At 30.5% G+C, this 22132-nt stretch overlaps 1 protein-coding gene across 1 annotated transcript in view; it reads left to right on the plus strand.

The window, feature by feature from the left end:
- LOC136982618 (G protein-coupled receptor kinase 1) overlaps positions 1-22132 on the plus strand; it is a 201351-nt gene that overhangs the window by 45360 nt on the left and 133859 nt on the right. Inside the window, 2 exon segments of the mRNA XM_067279163.1 lie at positions 2568-2641; positions 10425-10526. Coding sequence (XP_067135264.1) covers positions 2568-2641; positions 10425-10526 — 176 coding nt within the window.

The following is a 22132-nucleotide window of genomic DNA, read 5'->3' on the forward strand; positions in this document are numbered from 1 at the left end:
CTCCTGAAAAAAAAAATCAGTTTGCACCACACGTGCGGAGTGAATTTATTTTTTCAGGAGGGGGTGACGACTTATTGGAGTGTGAGACAGCAAAAGTATGTCGACTTATCCAGTGGTGACGAGTTAAACGGTGTCGAGTAATCCGGAGTTTTTTAACATTAATACCTACGTAAGTCGGCCAGGACCACAGAAAATTGACTACTTAAGCGATTGTGTTGAGTTATCCAGGTGTCGACTTATGCGGACTCGACTGTATGTTTAATTCTTTTAAATTTTATAGTTAATTTCCTACTACTTGGAAACAAATCTGTTTAAAATTCTATATAAAAAAAGGAAACAGATTGTTGCCAACCAGTTATCGTCCAATAGCTGTAATCAACATAGTAAGGAAATTGTTTTAATCCATACTAGCAAACTGTCTTCAACTTTGGATTGAAGACATCATTCTATACCATTTTAGAAATTTTCACTAGGTGGTGCTTTCTGATTCTTTATACATATTGTCCCTATTAAAAAAGTATTTCATTATTTCATCATATTTATTGATAATCAAACTTTAACAACTTACATTGTGATCGAGAGTCATGTCGCTCTCTCCACTAAGCCTATTGCGTATTTAACAGGCAGTCCGGAAAGCCAGCTATATATTCTAAAGACACGTTGGCAAAGACTAAAGAAAACTGCCCATGTAAAAGGCCAAGAAAACAGATTGTACACTCAGCTTTAACAGAGGCCTATGTTGATCCATGGGCACACTGATCGTCTGCATTTGGAGTAAGTTCTTTTGGCATGCCCCCACGTTTCTTTTTAAACAGGCTTTTATCTTCAATTTTATTGTCAAACATAATTGCCATCTGATGGAATTATATAATTGAAATTGTTTTGCAACAATTAGTCACCAGAAGCAGCTAAAAATCTACTTACACCATTGCCTTGCAGATATAAAGCTCTACTGTTCCCAAGTGGTAATGATGGAAGGAAAGATGATGTCTGTGGTATCACTGGTTCTGATTTTTAAACTTGTGTTTATAATTGAATATTTTTTCTGTGATGGCAAATAGCCTACAGAGAAAGGTCAGTTGTCTAAAGTTTGTATTCCAGAACAGTGAAAGTGAATAAGTGGTGGCTCCTTCTTAAACAGACTTCATCTTGAATTTTTATTTTGAAAGAAAAGTATTATCCTGCATCAATCATTTTACTTACAGTAGAGGGCACTAAATTGAAACACTGATTTTCATGTACTAAAAATAAAAGCATGTTAAATTTAACAGTTCAACCTTTTACTACAGCTAACCAGTTTTTATTCTAATTTTTGACTACTTTTTGCCTACTGCTTTACAAAATACTGTACTTTATTGGCAACATTTTTTCTTAAAGCCTGGCAACACTGGTAAAAATTAACATGTCTTGAGGTAGAGGAGATCATGTCTGGACATGTGAGAAAAGTCAGAACCCCTACAGAAAAATTGAAAATTATAGAGGAAGTAGAAGGAAATTTGTCTGAAAAAAGGGTTAATAGAGAAAATAGAACAAATTTCAGTATTCTTAACAATTCTTTAAAATATAGAATAAACAAACATTTGTGCACATGCTCCATTGTGTTTGCATGCTTATTGTTTAGTATTACAAAAACTATCATATAAGCCTATCACTGGAAAATACATGTTCCGTACAAGATAAATAACAACAACATCGACATCGTAAATTTCCCGTGTCAATCGTCTTCTCGCATTAGTCATTTTTCCCTCAAGTCCTGCCAAAAACGATAGATTGAGAATCTACTAGATTAAGGTTTAATGCCATGTTTTCAGGCATATTATTAGCATTATTATAGTCTGATAATAAGGCAGATTGTTGGGCATTAATTAAAAATTGGGTTTGTAGATTTATTGCTTACATAATTTAAGAATTTTTATATATTTAATAATAATACTTATGGGAGGATTGAAAGATATTCTTCGTTTTAATATTATAAAAATTTCTAGTTTTGTTTGTTTTGAAGTGCCCAGTGCTCTAAATAACAAAAAGTGAAGAAATTCAACTGAAAATTGTTTCAAAAATAAGCACTAAGCATTTATAGTTTTCTTCACTTTGTTATTTAGAGCATTGAGTAGAATTAAAATGGTCTGGTAAAAATTTTCATTTACAAGAGGAAGTTAATTGAACTTATTTAGATCATTTCATTTTACATGTTAATTTTATTGATGATGTGGAAAAAAATTTTTAAATGTTTACAAAAGAAATTCTGCAACATTTAAATAGTTGGACACTAAATTATAAGTTTACTGGACAAATTCAGACAAATAAAGATTAATTTAGAATTCTAACTTTAATTTTTTCATATAGGATGCATTAACTTAATAAAATGTAATATACATTAAAACAAAATTTGTTATTAATCAAACCTTGATTTATGATATTTAAGATATAGTAAAAAAAATATAAATTATTAATATTTTTATCATTAATTGCTTCCAAGTAAACATAATGAAAGTTGATTGCTTATTTCTGAAAATTTAAATGTAAACAATATGTTACTATAATTTAAAAAAATTTTTAAATTTTAGGTTATTTATTATTTAAAGATTTTTGTGAAAATGTTTGTGATGAACCTGTGTCACAACTCAGCTTCTATGAAGAGGTATTTTATTAGTATTTTATAATATAAATTAACCTTTATGTAATATTTTTATTTTTTATTTACATATGTATCATATATTTGGTTTCAATCTACTATGCATATTATTGTATATAAATATTCCGAAAGCTTAAAGCATAATATAAAAGTAGCAGTCAAAAAATTACACTACAGTAGAGCATTGATTATCTGACTCAGTTGGGGACTGGGGTTGGTCGGATAACTGAAAAAACGGATAACCGGAAAGTATGAAAAAATACAATATTAGTATAGTATATTAGTATATCGCTATTAACCTACTTCGTGTTGAATTTTCATCGATGTTAAGCCTAACAAATTTTTAAAAAAAATAATAGTCGTTGCTTATTGTATTGTTAAAAATTATTTCTTTATTTTGCACAAAATAAAGACAGAAATAAAAAAATTAAGCCTGGTTTAAATACTGGCCTCCCTTTCATGGTCGAGCCAGTGTTGCCAGCTAAAACATGCAAAAGTTTAACAAAAATAATATTAAAGTAGCCAAGACATAGCCAAATATTGTAGCTCCACATCACTAGCGGACATTTGAATTTGTCGACTAGAACGCGGTATCGGTTAACCGATGTGACGGTCGATCGGGGGTCGGATAATCGATGCTCTACTGTACTATAAAAATTTATATATTGTCGATAATTTTTTGCAGAAATATTGCAGATAAGTAATTGGGTTCTACAAATGTGTGTATGGGCACTAAAAGCTACCATGTAATGGATCATAATGACATAACAAAATGCAAATGTTTTTGTAAAATTAAACACACAAAAAGTATTTGTTTGGATTTATTTAATTGTATTTTTTGTGATTCAGATTTTATGAATTGATAACAAGCAACGTGAGGCTCCAAGCAAGGTATATTTTCTCTTTTAGGTAATGCAATGACTAGGTTTTTATTTTATTCAGTATTTTCTTTGTAATAATCCACAAATTGTTTCTGGAATTTGTCTGGACAAACAAATTCAAGTTTTACCCTGGAGATCTCATTCTCCAGGTAAAACAGGATTTCTTTGTCGTTAAGACAAGTAGTAGTGGTTAATGCCAATTTGTATGACTGGATGAGATTATGTTGAAAATTGAATTTGTCACTTTTGAAAAAGCTTTCTTATTATTATTAATTATTATGATATGATGATGATGATGATGATGATGATGATGATATAAATGTTTTTAGAATTTTTTGGTACATTTGAGAATTCACAGTGGTATTGATTATGCACACATGAAGTTTGCAGTTCTGTTGTTGGATGGAAATTGTGTTAGGTTTGAACAGTTGATCTATGCAAACATCAACTTAGAATTAAACAACATACCTTGGCAGAATGTGAGTGTTACTTGAATCATGAAAGAGAATCACAATATTTATTAACAAATTAAACAAATTATTTATTCAGACTGAATAAATAGAAATCAAACTTCACTAAAGATAGATGCTACTGGTGCAACTCAAATGATTACTCTCTGAACCATATATTAAGTGACTGCAACGGACTAAATAAATATCATCAAAAATATGAACTTAACCAGTTGAGGGTGGTTGTGTTTTTTATTTTTTTGTTTGACCAGCTTGGTTCTTGAAATCAATTAAAAATTTTCCCTTTATTTTGTACTGTGCATGGTTGGAAAATAGCTAGTTGTTGTCAAAAGTAGTGATACAACTGGTTATCATCTAGGATGATCATGATAATGGATGAAAAGACTTTTGTGGTTGGGAAGTTAGACTTAATTTGACTTCTTATTGAATCGTATTATATAAAATTTTAAATAGATGGTGACGAAAATAAGTTTTGAACTTGGCACCATATTCAAAAGGATGAGAAAAAAGTCTTAGTTCTGGAAACTAAATTAAATTTCTATTCAGTAACATTTTCATTCTTTTATAAGAACACTATTGGGTGTGAAAATTACAAAGTGCATTTAAACAATTACATTTGAAAGAAGAAACATTACTATGTTTGAACTTTTTTTAATTAAGCATTTTTTCTTATCCTGATCTTGTGAAATTTGAAATTGCTTACACAATTCTTTTGTTTTTTCAGCACACTTGCCCTCTCACACAATGGCAATTTATGAGAATTTTACTCTTAACTTTCAGCAGGAGGAATTTTAGATTTTGTTGTTCTTTTGCCACACACAAGAACTATTGTTACCAAAGAAGATACATTGCTTTGATTCACCTGAAAACAGAATATTGGACTACTGTTCAATTATCCAGTGCCTTTTTTTTTTTGCGGTAGTTGTTTCTAGCTGTGGATAATTGAGGGTATTTAAAGGCTAGAATATGTGATTGGAATTCTAATTTTTATAATTTTTGTGGTATTGGTGGATACATTATTTTGTGCGTTGTTTCACAGTTTGCTTAACTTTGCAGTTTAATTGAACCTGCTCTGAATTACATTTTTAACCAATTCAAGTTGTTTTTTCTGTAAATTTTCTCTTGTGGTCTGAATTTTTTTTTAGTTACTTTCCTCTGTTGTTTGCATAAGCTTTGATACTGATGATTGTAAAATGTTGAGGTGTTTTGTAATATTGAAAACCATACTTCTAACAGATTCTCTGATCTTTTCTTAAATGTCCTGCTTCTTATCCATTTTGGCCTTCTACCTGTATTCATTATATTACTTTTCTACTTATAAACTTGTGAAGAAAGTTCTGTGCGAATCTTCAGGACTCTTGAGACTAAAACTTCTGAATTTGCATTCTTATTCTAATGCAGTGGTTCCCAAACTTATTATGCCCACGGACTCCTTCTCATAGCAAAAACCTGACCATGAACCCCAAGTGAAATAACTGTATACAACTGCATTATAGCAAAATTTCAAATTTAACTGTGATGTGTTGGATGATGAATGGTGACGTAAAAATAAAATATAAATAAAACATTTTTATATTTAAAGTAGTATTTATTCAAATTATAAATTTTGTTTTAAAATACAAAAGCATGTTATTTTTTAATGAGATGAGTGACTCTGATGGGATGATATGAGATTATTTATGTTCGGCTCAATGTTTGTGAGTAACATTCATAAGTCTCCATGAGTACTAATTTGCAGTCAGTTTCTTTTTTTGTGATGAGGTTCGTAACTGCATTAAATCCATGCTCTACTAAATAGGAAGACGGGAATGCAATCAACAGTTTCTGTACAGTGGCCCATAATGCAGGATATAAAATTGGTATCTGTTTTTGTAACCAGAATTTGTGGTACTCCTTGTTCAAACATTGGTTTCAGCTCCTCATTTGTGGATAATTCAATAAGTTCCTCCTGTATTAGTATGGCTTCATCTGAGTTTGTGGGTCTACTTGCAAAAGGATCCAACACCCAATCGGGGATGCCCAAGTGAAGAATATCTTTGAACCTTTGGCTGAGGTCAGAGTGAAGAGCCGTTAAGTGTTGACAATAAACAAGCAAATCATCATCTCGTTTTTGCAATTTTGAAAGATTTGGAAACAGAGCATTCGCCTCTCCCCAAATTTTGTTTGTATAAAAAAAGTTTTGCAACAAACGCAGATATTATACATTTAGTTTTGATTAAATTTAATTGATCACCTTGTAACTTCAAATTGGTTTCATTAAATTTGGCAAATAAGTCAGTCATATATATTATGTCATTTTTTGAATTAATTAAATTGAGCTGCAAATCATTGTCTTTGCTGTCCAGGAATTCCAACACTGAATCAAAGAGTGCATAAAATCGATCCAAACAAGCACCTTTAGATAACCAACGAACTTCCATGTTAAGTAGTAAATGATTATAATCTTCATCATTTTCTAAACAAAGTTGAGCAAATAATCTAAGCAAATGATTTAAGGCATTCCTTTTGATTTTATTAACTTCCCAAATGATATAATCTAGTGAGCCGTGCAAGCATTCACTAAGGGTTTTGGTGACTGAATGGTGTTGGTGAATGACACAATGTACAGATAATATATTCTGTTTTGCTTGTTTGAAGTATGCCAGAAAGCCTCTGTGTCCTCCTACCATTGCCAGAGCATTGTCAGTATCAATGGAGAGGATATTACCCAATGGTATATCTTTTGTATTGAAAAATGTTTTTAATTCATTAAATATTGTTTTACCTTTTGTATCAGTTTCCAAACATTTGGCAAATAACAATTCTTGGGAAATATTCTCATCTTTTACAAATCTTACGTAAGGTAAAAGTAATGCTTCGTTTCCTGGCAAAGTTGCCTCGTCAATCTGTATGGAGAATTCAGATGTTTTTAATACTCACATAAAGAATTTTTTATGGACTGAGCCATTTCATCAGTCCTTTGCACCATATTATTACTCAGTAGAATTCTTCTTATAATATCGGAAGCTGGTTTATGCAGCACAGTGGTATTACCTCACTTACAGCAGGTAGAATGAGTTCATCATCAATGGTGTGCAGCTTTCCAGACTTTGCAATCAGTAAAGAAATGTTATAAGAAACATGCAGTCCATCATCGTCTCGCTCAGATGTTGTCGCAAAGACTTGTTTCAATGATGGTGTTTTCAAATATTTTTCTTTTGATTGTTTGAAAAAAAATTAAATCTTTTTCTTTTTTGTCGCTATGGACTTTTGTCAAAAGTTCCTTAAGCTTAGAAGGTTTCATTGATTTGTTTGACAAAGTTTTATTGCATAGAAGGCACATAGGTACTTTCATTACCTATGTGCCTTCCTATGTTGGTAATGGAACAAAGCCATATTTTAAATCTTCACCACTATATTGTCTGCATTTTTTCTTTGGCTCACTCACTTCTGTAAAAAAGGGCACAAATTTAAGATACAAGAAAACAAATTATTTCTTTGCAAAAAACCACTATTTATTCATAAAAACTTCTTTCTTGTTTTTTGCAAAGAAATAATTTATTTTAATTTGAAAATGGAATAATACTACAAAGTAACACTTGAATCAGTTAATTATTTAAGATAAGGGTAAAATTTTAAGTAGTAATAAATAAATAATAAAATAAAATATTGGTAAATATTATATAATAAAACTATTAAATAAATTAACTTTAACAAAAGTATTGTGTTGTTGTTTCGAACACAATGAAGTGTCATAAATTAAGGCACTTGGCAGTTTTTTTTTATCTTTTATTTAGTTGAGACGTGCGAAATTATACACATTTTGGGCTTTCAAGCCCCTCCTCAGCCAACTGAAATATTAAAAGGGTATACACAATACATATATAATATACAAGCCTTTTTAAAAAAATAACAAAATCTCAATTTAAAACATACCTATATGTAAACCAAGCTTTACACATTACAGTTACAATCATTCATAACACTTCATTGTGTTCAAAACAACAAAGTTGGAAGTATGGTTTCAGATTATAAGGAAAAAAAGTATTGTGGTTGTAATTTATTCTATTTCATCGACCTCTATGGCTTTCTTCAACTCCGCAGTCCCCTTTTCTCTTTTTCAAGTCAGGAGCCCTGCCCTGTCCTTCCGTCCGCTCTGGGATCTTGACCAAGAATGGCTCTTCCATTGGCTGTTTTGCCTCAGGCTTCCTTTTTTCTTTTGTTTTCTCCAAAATTCAGAGAAATGGTTATCCCCCTATCCTTTTATTCCACCAAGAGTTCTGAGAAGAGATAATCCCTCCTTAAGGCAATAAGCATTAATAAAGAAGTTTCTAGAAGGAAATTATGACAAAAAGGGAAGAACTAAACAGAATGTAAAGAAAATATAAAATATAACTAAAATACATATAACAACATGGCTGATGGCTACAGTATAATCTTACTTACAAATTTAATATATCATATAAGAAGATATCAAATGTGTTCAAAAATAGTTACGTAACATATTCTATCTTCGTAACACTAAAAGAAAAATTATACAACTTTCTGTTCAAAACTTGGAAAATTTGTTGTATGCACTTCACATCATGCACAAAACAGAATTAAATTGTTGATTAGATACTCAACTCGTCTAGTGTCATATTTTAGACAAGTTATCGCACGTAGCGGCAAGATTCCGTTCGTGTTCAAACCTGCATAGATAGGCGGCCGTGGTCGGCTCGACACTCGCCGTGCGTTGCTTGTCATTACTTGTATTTTGTATTTTATGTACTGTACCTATATACTTATATTTTACTCAGAATGTAAAAATGGTTACAGATTTCTTTATTGCTATTTATTTTTAACTATCCTAATAATGAAAATGGGTCAAATTATTTTACTTTATATTAAACTTTTTGCAGATTCCCCGACGTTTACGCACCCCCAAATTAATTTTAATTTGCCACAGACCCCCAAAGTGGTACCAAGGATTCCCTGGAGTCCATAGGAACCACTTTGGGAACCACTGTTCTAACATTTATAAAATGCAAAAGTGCATATTTTATTTTTTGAAAAGGATGGTGTTAGTTTATTCATGGTTAATTTAATTTTTCAAAGATTAATTTGCATTTTGTTACATAATTATGTTACTCTACATGGTGTATTTTTAGGGAATAATTATTAAGCTGTCATATTTCTGCAAGAAATGCTTGATGACATATAAAGTTTTATTATTTAATTTTTTGATCACTACATACTATATGTATTAAGGCAGATGACAAAATAATTTAACAGAAGTAAAAAGCTGTCCTTTTGCTGTTAACATTTGCTTTATTTTATGTTCTTTAAGTTAATAAACAAATATAATTGAAAGTACTTTCAATGATAATATATCCCTATTATCTTTAGGTAAAAGCAGAAAAAAGGAATAAATAATCAATTAAGAAACTCAGTTTGATAGTGTTAATTTATTAAGAATAAACACCATGAAACCAAGTTTCTCAACTATATTATCCTTATACTGGTGCTTTGTATTCCATTGTTATTTTGCAGTCAAAAAAGAAATAAAAAATACAGTTCTTAAATTAAAAGCTTAACATAGAATCTTAGTATTCTGGAATGTGAGGAATTTAAAGCTACTTAAACAACAAAAATTTGGAATGTATAGGAATAGAATTTTATATAACATTTTTTTTAAAAGGATTAAAATAAATATGTACACTTTAAATATTTGAAGGTGTAAACAGCAATAGATTTAAAGGAAACAAAAATTAAAATTATAAATCCTTGATTGTTTCTATTGTACAAAATTCACAAAATTATATGTTGCGATAAGTACAATTAAAAATTTACGAGATAAAAAGCAAAACTGAAAAATTATTTATTATAAATTTTAATTTGCTTAATAACTATAATATTAACTCGTCGTAGACTGCATATCGTATTAAAACACTACACATATGCTACCTTATAAAATGCAGCCGTGTTTATTCGGTACGAACGTTTTCGGTTATGTTAAATGACCTTCTTCAGGAAAATATCCAAAAAAGAAAAAGAAAAAATCGAACACATCGAAAATTTGCAAAAGCGAACAAACTTTGGAACGTTTTTAAAAATATTCTCTAGAATATTTTTAAATATTAAATATTTTTTCTTTTTCTTTTTTGGATATTTTCCTGAAGAAGGTCGTTTAACACGACCGAAAACGTTCGTACCGAATAAACACGGCTGCATTTTATGAGGTAGCATATGTGTAGTGTTTTATAATACTAACATGAATGAATTGTGGTTATATATGTGCTGGAAATAAGCTTATGAAAGATTCTATGAAAAACAAAAACAGTAAATGAATTATTTTAAAATTAGTTTAGACACTTTAATTTTATTTGATTATTACAACATTTATGATTTTAGTAGACATTTAAAATTTGATTATGTATTTTTAAATAATACAGTTATTTTTATTAAATTTTTAATTAGATTAAAAGGTATGAAAAATTAGAGACAGTAGAAGAACGGAGGCAAGCTGCAAGAGAAATATATGATAATTTTATCATGAGAGAATTATTATCTCATATGCATGTATGTATAATAATAATAATGTCATAAATTTAGTCATAAATTTTTTTTATTAACATTATTTATACATCAGGATATAGGTTTTTAAAAACTGAATTTTTGGTGGAACTAATGTAGGCCAGTTTAAAACAACTGTAAAAAATGAAATTAAGATCACATACTGCTAGGATTTGTTAGGTAATCATAATTAAAGTACCACTATTCAATGCACTCTAGAGAGAATTAGCAGTCAAAATATAACCAGTGTGTGGGTGACATTTCTGGAAAAATAAAATTAGTACCAAAACTTACTACTGTGGCACTTCTGACATTGCATGCAACAAACAGTTCATTTGTAATTTATTGGACTTTCAGTTTAATATAAATAAAAAGTTAGATACTTGCTTTTGTACCAAGATATCAGATAGAAAACCATTACCTGGATAAGTGAGTAACCGGGTACTCGGATATTCACATAACAGATTTTGTGTACAAAATGATAAATGATAAACAACCAAAAAATGATTAACTTGCAGAAATGTTTACTAATCATCTGTTTTTAATTGATTAATGTTTCAAATGTTTTCAAATTTTACATTGTTAATTAGAAAAACATTTTTTTCAGAATTGTTGAATCATTTAAATTTAAAATAAGATGTTTTATAAAGTAAAAATGATTTTTGTTGTTTTCTATCCACAATCATAAAACAATAAAACTTTTAGGTGGAGGAAAAACAGCCAATTTTTTTAAACTTTGTCTTTCATTAATAAATTCTGTGTAAATTTATTAAATTTTATCAATAAGTTTCTTGATTTTTATAAAATATTAATAAACTGGATTAAGATTTCCAAATTGATTGATTGATTGATTTGATATGAGTGATATGATTTTTGTTACCAAAGCCATAAAGGTATACTGTACTAACTCAAAGAAGAAATTTTTTAATCAAACATAAATAAACATTTATAAATTAAATCTGAAATCTAAAGATAATGAGATGCATAACTGTAAATAACATAACATGTATAAAAAGTAAATACGGTAGTATTCACTTATAACAAACCTGCCTATAACAAACTCGGCTATAACGAACCAATTTTAAAAGTACAAATGAAACACCCATAAGAGCAATGTTATTTTTTTCTGGTTGCAATGACCCCATATTTAATGAACAATATTTGGATTTAAAAAAGTTATCACTTGTAATGGATTATTCATACAAAGAATACTTCTGAGTTATTACTAGGGTTTTTAAATAACTTTTTTCTTGTAATGTAATGGGAGTGAAATGAAAGGGTTAAACAAAAGGTAAAAGGTTATGACCTAAAATTACCTAATATAGGAAATGTTGCTTAATTTGGGTAGTTTTACTTTTAAGTAATTTCAATGCATACATTTATTTATGTAATTTTCCATAAAAAATTTAAATTTTTGTATTTGCTCTATCATTTTTCTTACTTCATTAAGGTATTCTGAGGTTCATCTACAAGTTCATTAACAATGAACTTAGAAATTTACACTGTTGAGGATTTTCATTTGTTAGTGCTGTAATTTAAAACTTAAATGTTATTTCTGATTTGTTACTTATGGTTAAATGATTTCATTTGATTTCTTACTCATTTAACTATAAATACAGTATTTCAAATTTGAATTTCGAAATCAAACTGACACAAAATTTAAAATGTATGCTGTTATTGGTTAGAAAATTTTCATTCACTGATGTTAATAATAAAGAATAATGAACTGTGTGAAATTCTTGAAGCATATTGACTCTTGCTATTTGCTAAGTTGGAATTACAAAGTATTGTGCAGATGTCCTTGTGAATTATGATAACTCTAAGCAATAATCAGTGTAAACAGAAATGTAAGTCTTATATATTACAGAATAAATATGAAATTATTAAATAGTTAGAAAGCTGTGTAAATCAAAGCAAATTATGTAAAAAAATGAATAAAACTAAATCAACAGTTGCTACCATTTGGAAGGAAAAAGAAAAATACTTGTGAGTTTTGAACATGATAATTCAAATGCTAAAAAGCTTAGAAAATTGGCACTTGATGAATTAGATCAAGGATAATTCAAATGCTAAAAAGCTTAGAAAATTGGCACTTGATGAATTAGATCAAGTATTGTTAAAATTGTTTTCTTAACAGAGACTTAAAAACACTACTGTCAGTGGGACTACATTGCAGTCAAAAGCAAAAGAAGCAAATGGGAAAAGAATACTGAGTTTAAATGCAGTAGAAGTTGGATTGAGAGATTGAAAAAAAGACATAGTATTGGAAGCTGAAAAATTGTTGGAGAAGCAGCTGCAGTAAACCTGGATGTGGTAGAAGACTGGTTGCAAAATAAGTGGCCAAAAATTAGAGAAAAATTTCCAAGATTTGTGGTATCTTTAATGCAGATGAAATGAATCTTTTTTTCATAAGCTTATGCCAAATAGGCTGCTAAAATTCAAAGGAGAAAGCTACACAGGAGGAAAGTTATCTAAAGAAAAAATTAATATTTTACTAGCTGCAAATCTTATGGGAACAGAAAAGAGAAAACTATTAGTAATCGGTAAATTGAAAAATCCAAGATGTTTCAAAAATTGATGGCTAGTGTTAAACTACAAAGCTAACCGAAGAGCTTGGATGATCTTTGATATTTTTTGTGGTGAACTGTGAGAATGGGATGAAGAACTGAGAAAAAAGGAACAAAAAGTTTTATTGTTGCTTGACAACTGACCGGTGCATCCTGACATTAAGAATTTGTTGCATTACACTGGTGTTCATGCCACTCAATACAAGTTCAAAACTAGCCCTTAGATCAAAGGATTATACACAGCTTAAAGTGCAGCTATTGGTAAATTTTCCTTTCTAAAATGATAACTTCAATAGATAATAATGAAGAATTGTTTTCTATAAATCTTGATGCAATAAACTTTAACCATATAGCATGGCCAAGTGTATTAATGGATACTGGATACAATAGTAAATTGTTTCAACATGTTGACTTTCTACAGACTAGTGGAAAAGAATTCGTTTTAGCGTTTGATATAGATGATGACATTCTGATCAATGAACTCTTGAAAAGTAAACTTACAAATGATGAAACAAAAGGTTTTCAAGATTTTCTGTCTAGTTCTGGATGTGTTTTCTCGCTACAATTTTGAAGAATATGTCAGAGTTGATGACAGTGTTTTCAGTAGGGAACTTTTAATCAGTGATGATGATATAGCTTCAGAAGCTTCCAAAAATAATGAAATTAGTGAGGATGAAGATGATACAACATATGCAGACAGTGTCGATTTTTCAATAATGCCAATTTCTGAACTTTTGCAAAACAGTATTGTTATTCAAGAGTTTTTACACATGCATAACACTTCACACAGTATTTTAAATAGTTTTGCTGAAGTGGAACTATATATTACAGAATGCTATGCAACTAGCAAAAGTTCACAATCAAAAACAACAATTTTTTTTAAGTGCATTAATATTGATGTTTAAAAAGGTAATTTCCTATGTAATAATTTGTTACAGTTTATCTTTGAGACATTAAACTTTAGTTTTTCAAAATTAGATTGTTTCATTTATTGTCTGATATAATGAACATCAGTTATAATGAACCAGTTCCGACAGTTCATACAGGTTCATTATAAGCGGACATTACTGTACATTTATAATAAATAAGTAAAATAATGTATGCAATAAATAAGTGGACAACTATAAACATTAGCAAAATATATAGAACTACTAAATATATAGAAACTATACAAATTAGTGTAAACATGTGATGCACTAAATTGTATGGTTTCAAGTGTGAGATAAGCAGAGGGTCAGGGGTTTATCCTCGCTGTCCACTTACACTGCATGGGTTGGCAAAACCCAATCTCTTTGTCATTGGATGGCTAGGAGGGCAAAAAGTGAGTGGGGAGGTCGTAAGTAAGTTGACAGGCAGTTTGGATTGACAGGAGACAGGTTAACAAATAAAACATTTATTGAATAACTAGAATAAAATACAAGGCAATTACGATACACTACGATTAAATGCAATTATATGGAAGTAGATATAAAGCTCTACAAGTTCTAAACAAACAGGAGGCTATGAGCTAAGCCTAGTGCCGTTGCGGGAGAGAGAGTTTACAAAGGTCCTAACAAAATACCTCTTGGTGTGAGATTGGACAATATAATTCGATGTATGGCGGTTGCCGACGATGTGGAAGAGTTGCTGTAGGTCTTCTCTGATGGGACTTCATTCCTGGGCATGGAGAACAAATAGAAACAAGTGTAGGAACAACTTCCTATGCGAGCGCACTAAGTTTCCAGTGGCGCGAGCTTTTATAGTGTTGGTGTGGGAAGCAGTCGGTTGTTGACAATGACTTGCAAATTCTGCAAATTCTTGACAGCTAAGTTTCAACTTTCCCACCTAACTGTTGATAGTTACTGGAGACCTCTGCTCTGTTTCTCCGCAAGGAGTTTTTTCTATCGGTGATTGTTTACAATAATTTTTGTTACAATAAAAACATGAAATTACAATAAAAAAATGAAAGTTTTCTTTCATTTACAAAAATTTTCCTGCTAAAATTTGCCGCTAAAATAATAATGACCAAACAGACAAGTTTGGGTCAATTTAAATCTTTATCCTTTTTTAAATTCCAACCAGATCAGATGGTTAACAACTAGATGATAAAATACAATTATTTTTTAAACAGATGACCAACAATATGACTGTTTGTCATCTGCATCAACTGTATAATTTCTTATGCAGTTGATGCAAATTTTTTTTTGTAGGATTCAATGACAACATCACACAGTATTAAAAGTTTTCATAATCTCAATCTGTTCACTATTGTATTTAAACACCATTCTGAAGAACCCTGGTGTGGTGATTATTATTTAAATGTGTAAAAATCCTTGGGACTATATGATTTATGTAATTATATAAATATTGTTGACTTTTTGAATTTTTACCAGAGGTCTTCACACTGGTGGTTAAATTAAAACAGTGAACAGAGTGATACCAACTGTCAGTTAGGTATTTTACTTTATGACACTTCTGTGTACTAGTGAAATGGTTTTAATATGAAAATTTTATTGCTTTGCTTGTGCAGCTGCAAAGTTGTATACAAATGGTTTTCAAATAATTGTCATGCAGACTACAAAATTATATCAGATGTTGAGAGATGTCTGCAGGAAACTCACAGTATATCTATCATGTTGTAAAAGGAGACCATGAGCTAATCATGTAAATATTCTGGCATATATTTTTGCACATTAACAGCATCCTGACTGTTTATGTAAAGAAATAGCAAACCTTTCACAAGAAACAATCAACGGTTTACTTTGTTTATTAGTACACTAATTAGAGCAGTCAGTTCACAAATCACAATTTTCACTTCAACATTTAACCGACTACATTACATGGCAGTATCTAGCCTAATCTTTTTTTCCATGTTTCATGGTTCGTAGTGACTCATTATTCTCACTATTACTTGTTATTTTTTAGATTGCTCGCTATTCACTACTATTTTTATAAAAAACTCACTTTTCTCATTAATTTTGAGATCTGAGGATGTTATATGCTATATACTGTATTTTGGATACAATTATGACTTGTTTATCAGGTTTGTGACAAAATAGATTGGGTATCATTAAATATGTATACACCTTGCAAAAGATCAATAAGGTGCCACCCATTGGCGAGAGGAAGTACGGTCAAAATCATTTCAAAGTTGACAACTGAAAAAATTGGTTTTTTTTAACATTTTAAGGAAAAAAATGCATTTCTGTTCTGTTAACTACTCTTCATATTGCAATAGCCTTGTTAATTGACGTAAAACAATAGATTACTGATTAGTTTGTTTCACCAATAAACAATTGAAGAGCGACAAGTAAAATATTGTTGTATCAATTGAAAGTTGACAACAAAGAAAACATTGTAAATACAGTAAGAAATTAATTCTAAATTGGTTATAACACAAAATTTAATTCCAGAGTTGTCAATTAAATAGTTTTTTAGTATCAATAAGAAATTATGTTAAAGAAGAGAGAATTGAGTCTTGAAGAAAGAGTATAGATTGTACATGAGCAGAAAAAATGGCAATTCTCCTTCTTTTATTGCAAAAAAAGCATCAAATATCATGTGGAGTCAGAAAAATAGTGGTCAAATATTTAAATAACAATACAGTGAGAAATTTACCGTGGGGACACTGCCCTAAGGCTACAACATCAAGAGAAAAGGCTATGATTTTCTGTGAGACCACCAAAAACTCTTTTATAACAGCTAAAGAAATAAAAGAAGAGCTTATGCTTGAAGCCAGTGTTTCAACTATTAAGAGAAGAATAAATAAAAAAAGTTTCCATGGAAGAGTGGCTCGTAATTTTTGGCAAAGGCTAATCTTTTATTCCGATTAAGAAAAGATTAGCCTATGCCAAAAATTCTGTAGACAAGCCCCTAGAGTTTGGGAAGCATGTTATTTGGAGTGATGAGTCAAAACGAGAGTTGCGGGATGCTAAAAGACAGAAATTTGTTTGGAGAAAAAAAAATCAAGCATTTGATAAAAATAAAACTGTGGGAACAATAACACACTCGCCTTACATAATGGTTTGGTGGTATTTTTCGGGGTTCGAAATGGGCAATATTGTTCGAATTCACGATTGCATGAAAGCAGTAGATTACAAATAGATACTTGAAGACAATTTAGTGGCATCAGCAAGAAACATAGGGACTGAAAATGAATTTGTCTTTCAACAAGACAATGATCCCAAACATAGAGCATTGCTTCTCAGAAAATATTTCAATGAAAATGATATCAAAGTTCTTGAATAACCACTGCAGTCATCAGACTTAAATTTAATAGAACATCTGTGGGACAAATTAGACCACTGTATTCCTCTTAGCCATAGAAAATCTTTATTATTGGACAAAGTAGAATTATTTAAGGTTTGGTCACAAATTGGGCAGGATATCATTGATAAATTAATTAACAGTATGCAAAATCGACTTCTTCATGTAATTCAGGCAAAAGGTGGTCCAACAAAGTTTTGATTTGACTCTTTCTGAATGTTTTATTTTGTGTGAAGTTTGAAATGGTTTTGCCATACAACACAAATTTACAATTTGTAAACATACATAATATTTTCGTAAATTTTTTGATAGATTTAATAAAAAATTAAGTCTTAAAACTAAAATTAACATTAATTTAATTTTTACATATCGATAAGATGATGATAAACTCAAAAGTTCAAAAAAACAGTCCATGTCAACTTTGAAATGATCTTGACTGTGTGTTGATTTGTGCTAGAGAGACTAGTGATTCCCCACTAAGTCATCATGGAGATTCAGCAGTCACTTTATATAACAAATTTGGAAATGAGCCAAGAATGTTATCAAACTTGCATCATTTTTTCTTCTAATTTTTATTAAAATTTTAAACTATGAAAATACCACCAAGATATTTCAACAGATAATGTATTTTGGACCAAGTGAATCTAAAACAAATAATTTATGCAGATTGATATCTACAATAATTTAACACTAAAATGCAACAACAGAAGCCTATGTTTCTGTTTGGAGAAAAAAGTTGACCCGGACTTTAATGCCATCATTGAAGAGAATTTTGTGCTATGTAATTAATCATGTGTGTCACAATTGTGCCGAGTTTCAAACATTGGTAGCACAGCGTTTATACTGAACTCTATTGACTGCGGCATGAGTCAGAGAAGAGGAAAGACGTACTCATCACATCTCATTTTGAAAAAAGAAATAAAACTAACAATTAATAAATACTGAAAACTGGCAGGGGAAAATGAAGATTACACTAGTAGTAACTAGTATTAATGGGATGATTAATCAGAATTGGAAAAATCTGGCATTTTCTGGGAATTAACAAATCTTGTCACATCTGCATACTTCCTCGCAAAATTTTGTGAGGAAGTATGCAGATGTGAAAACAATGCAATTTGTCATCACATTTTGGGTGCTTGTAATTGCACAGCAGGTTATCAAGGACCTTTCTATATGCAATCAGCCATGTTTACATGGATTGTGCGTGGCACCTAATAAATGTGAATGTAAAGAAGGATGGAGAGGAAGTTTGTGTGATTCTTGTAAATCTGGAAAATGGCGATTAAATTGTAATGCAGATTGCATATGTCAGAATAGTGGTGTGTGTTATCCTGTAACTGGTAACTGTACATGTTCAAGAGGATGGACGAACTCTTATTGCAGTAAACCACACAATGTAGAATTTTATAAATCTCATCATGTTTTCCAATTCCTAAAATGATTTTTCCACATTTTATAAGAAAATTAATTGTTTGTTTTGGTCAAAGATTAAACATTTTTAAAATTATGATATTAACAAATAACTATTCGTTTATTAGAAACTTTCATGTTGACAAAGCAGAGAGTATGCAACAGTATCTGTAATGGCAACTTTTCTCTTGTGTAGTCAGAGCAATGAGATTTTACTTGGTCAGTACTAGCTGTTTTTTTTTTAAGAGAGATAGAGTGACCTTCAAATTGTCATTCGGCCAGTTTGTCTGGCAATCTGTGTATACGGGGTGCATAGGAAAATCCCTGTAACCGAAAAGTTCTTGCAAATGGAGAGAGCTACAGGCTATGCAAGTGAGGTAACGGTATAGTAAAGTGACTACGCCGGACCTAATGCAAACAGCAGCAGTGGCCCTAGTGGCAAAATTTGGAAGATAGGCAGTGCAAAACGAAAAGACTGATTTAGATCTTTCTAATTGGAAAGTTTGCTCTATCTGTTTTCATTTTGATTTGCACTGATATTCCCAAATTTCGCCACTAGGGGCACTGCTGCTGTTTGTATTAGGTCGGGCATAGTCACTTTACTATACCATTACCTCACTTGCATAGCTGTAGCTCTCTCCGTTAGCAAGAATTTTTTGATTAAAGGGCCTTTCCTATGCACCCTCCCTGTATATTGAAAGCGAAATGTTCCATCACTGCTGGACACAAATAATAATAAATTTAAAAATTAATTTGATTTACAATTTGAAAATTTCAAAACAACCCAACTTTTAAATGTTTTTAAAAACCTTGTTTTAATTTTTAATTGATTTCATTTTAATTAATCTTGATTTTATTTTTAATTTTGGTTTTGGTATAAAGGCCAGAATTTTAATAATTGTTTTTAGTTTACTTTATTCAGTATTAATTATGTTTTAGTTTTTGTAATTATTTTTAATAATTTATATTTAATTTTGCCTACATTTTTGAACCCTTAATTACAATTTTTAATTAATTGCATCTTCTTTCTTCTTTTGTGACGTAACTACGTAAATCGTTCATGTTGTTTCACTCAAAAGATAATTAAATTTAAATTTATTTAAAGTTTTTAGTAATTTCATTAATTTATTTTCTATAAATCTGCCTCCTTTTTAAAAGTTTTAATTATAAGCAAATTAACATTGACAGAACTATTGAGGTATGTAGTTTCAAATCCAGGCCAGCAATCAACAAAAATTGTTAAGTGTTGGCAAAACAGTTTAAAATATAAACAAAATCATATAATATTTTTTCAATCAAAATATAAAATTATTTTTTATATTTAGTAAGTTGACTTATAATGATAAAAAAAATTACACACAAAAGAAAAATGGATTTTAGATTGCATATCTCAGCATTAAGTACTACCATATGATGGCTATAAGTACAAATGCCCTCCTTGTTAAATTGTTGACTACTTGCTCATTATAATCATAAGTTTTGTTATGATTCACAGATGATGCTGTGACATGTTGAATTTTCAAATGTGATTTGTTCAATTCTAGATAAAAATAATTATTCACTTTAATTTTACTGTTATTTTGAAAAGTTTTAAAAATTGATTTTTCAAGATGAGTTGGTCTAGACATTTGTGGCTAAAGTGAATGATTTCAAAAATTGGTTAACTCATGATGATGATAATATTTGTTTTGCAAAGTACTTAATTTTAGTATCTTAGGAAACCGACTATAATTACGGTCGGTGAAACTTCCGTTAACCTAACGGGTACTTTACGCGGATTCGAGATTAGTTTGCCAGGCCTGGGCTTTTAAGCGTGCATCGAAAAATTAGTAATAATAACGATAAATATCAAGTCAGATCAAAAGTTCAAATATATTTAATTAGCAACTAGAATGTACTACGTACAAATATCAATAATCCAAACCAAATTTATTAACGAAAATCAACAAGTCAACCCGACAATAAACTCAGCTACTTAGCTTAACTTAATAGTAATTCCCCTTTGAATTTCGACAAATCAAATACTTAGAAACTATGAACAAAATCTCTTACTAATTAAACGTCTATCCGTCACCTCACTATACGAAGAAACTACTTCCTCAATCCTTTCGATATCGTCAAATCGTCAATCGAACTCCTCTTTAACACCTTGGATCGTCCAATTATCAATCTGGACTTCTATCAGAAAATACTTCGCTTTCGAATCTACCTCGCTCTCAACGTCGCCTCGATTTGGAATTCACCTCGGTTTGGAAATCACCTCTCCTTCTTCGGTTAACGTACGGGTTTTATACTGTGAGGTGACGTCACACTTGAGCTGGGTCACTCCCCTTATTTACATACTTAGTTGCTAACATTAATTTTCTTTTCTGGCAGCTTTAAGTTTCCGACAAAGCTTATAAACCGTTTACAAAATATTTATCATAATTTTCTGGGATGTTTAAGACGGTTTATCAAGTATTTCTCTACTAGTGATTGTGGGGACTCCCCCCTCCAATTTTTTTTTTCTGCGGACTGTTACTTCCGCCGGGCAGCGCAAGTGCGCAAGATTTTTCCTACGGCGCTTATTTCTCCGTGAGTTGTTTTATTTTCATTTTTCATTACTAACAAGAGAGTGGTGGGGAACCTTCGTCCTAAATAAACATAAACCCCAAACAAAAGATAATAAAACAGAAATAATAATAAAATAAAATTAACGTTCGGACTCAGTTCCTTACAGTTTGGTATTCATTGCATCGTTTGTCGAACTTCATTTAGTGTTGAATATGATGGAATTAAAGCATTTACAAGGCATGTTGATTGTGAGAAGCAAGAAGAAAGAAGTGCATCTTCTAATTAATCTTCCCTCTTCCCTTGGTCATCGCATCTGCCAACAAAGCAGTTTCCAAAGATGGCAATTATAAATAATGTGATGGGATAATTCTTTGAGTAAAAGAGAAGTAGCTGTAATTTCATTGAGTAGTGTTGTAATAACAACTTTATCTGAAGTAAGATTTATTGTATACTATGAAATAAATATTTAAAGTATGCATATCCACATATAAATGGAGAATTTTCGGCTTGCTTTCAGAAGATTAATTCTGGATTTCCCAAACATTTTCCATTCTTAACCTGAACTATAATAAACTTTAGAACAAATTCAAAAGAATTGGAATCTGGAGTTTTCAGCAGAATCAAAATCAGGAGAAATTTTGGTATGGTCCCATCGCTAGTAGAAACATTTACAAATAGTACAGATAACTAGAAGAAATTACAGTGAAAATAAAAAATTGTTAATCCATTGCAGTCCACTTTACCACTCTGAGAGCACAAAAATGGCCTTTTTGTGCTCTCAGAGTGGTAAAGGGCCTAAAACCACAAAAAAAACCCAGTTCCTGTCTATCTTTTTAA

This window comes from Centruroides vittatus, unplaced genomic scaffold (assembly GCF_030686945.1).
Source record: "Centruroides vittatus isolate TY-2023 unplaced genomic scaffold, ASM3068694v2 contig_854, whole genome shotgun sequence".
Taxonomy (NCBI): domain Eukaryota; kingdom Metazoa; phylum Arthropoda; class Arachnida; order Scorpiones; family Buthidae; genus Centruroides; species Centruroides vittatus.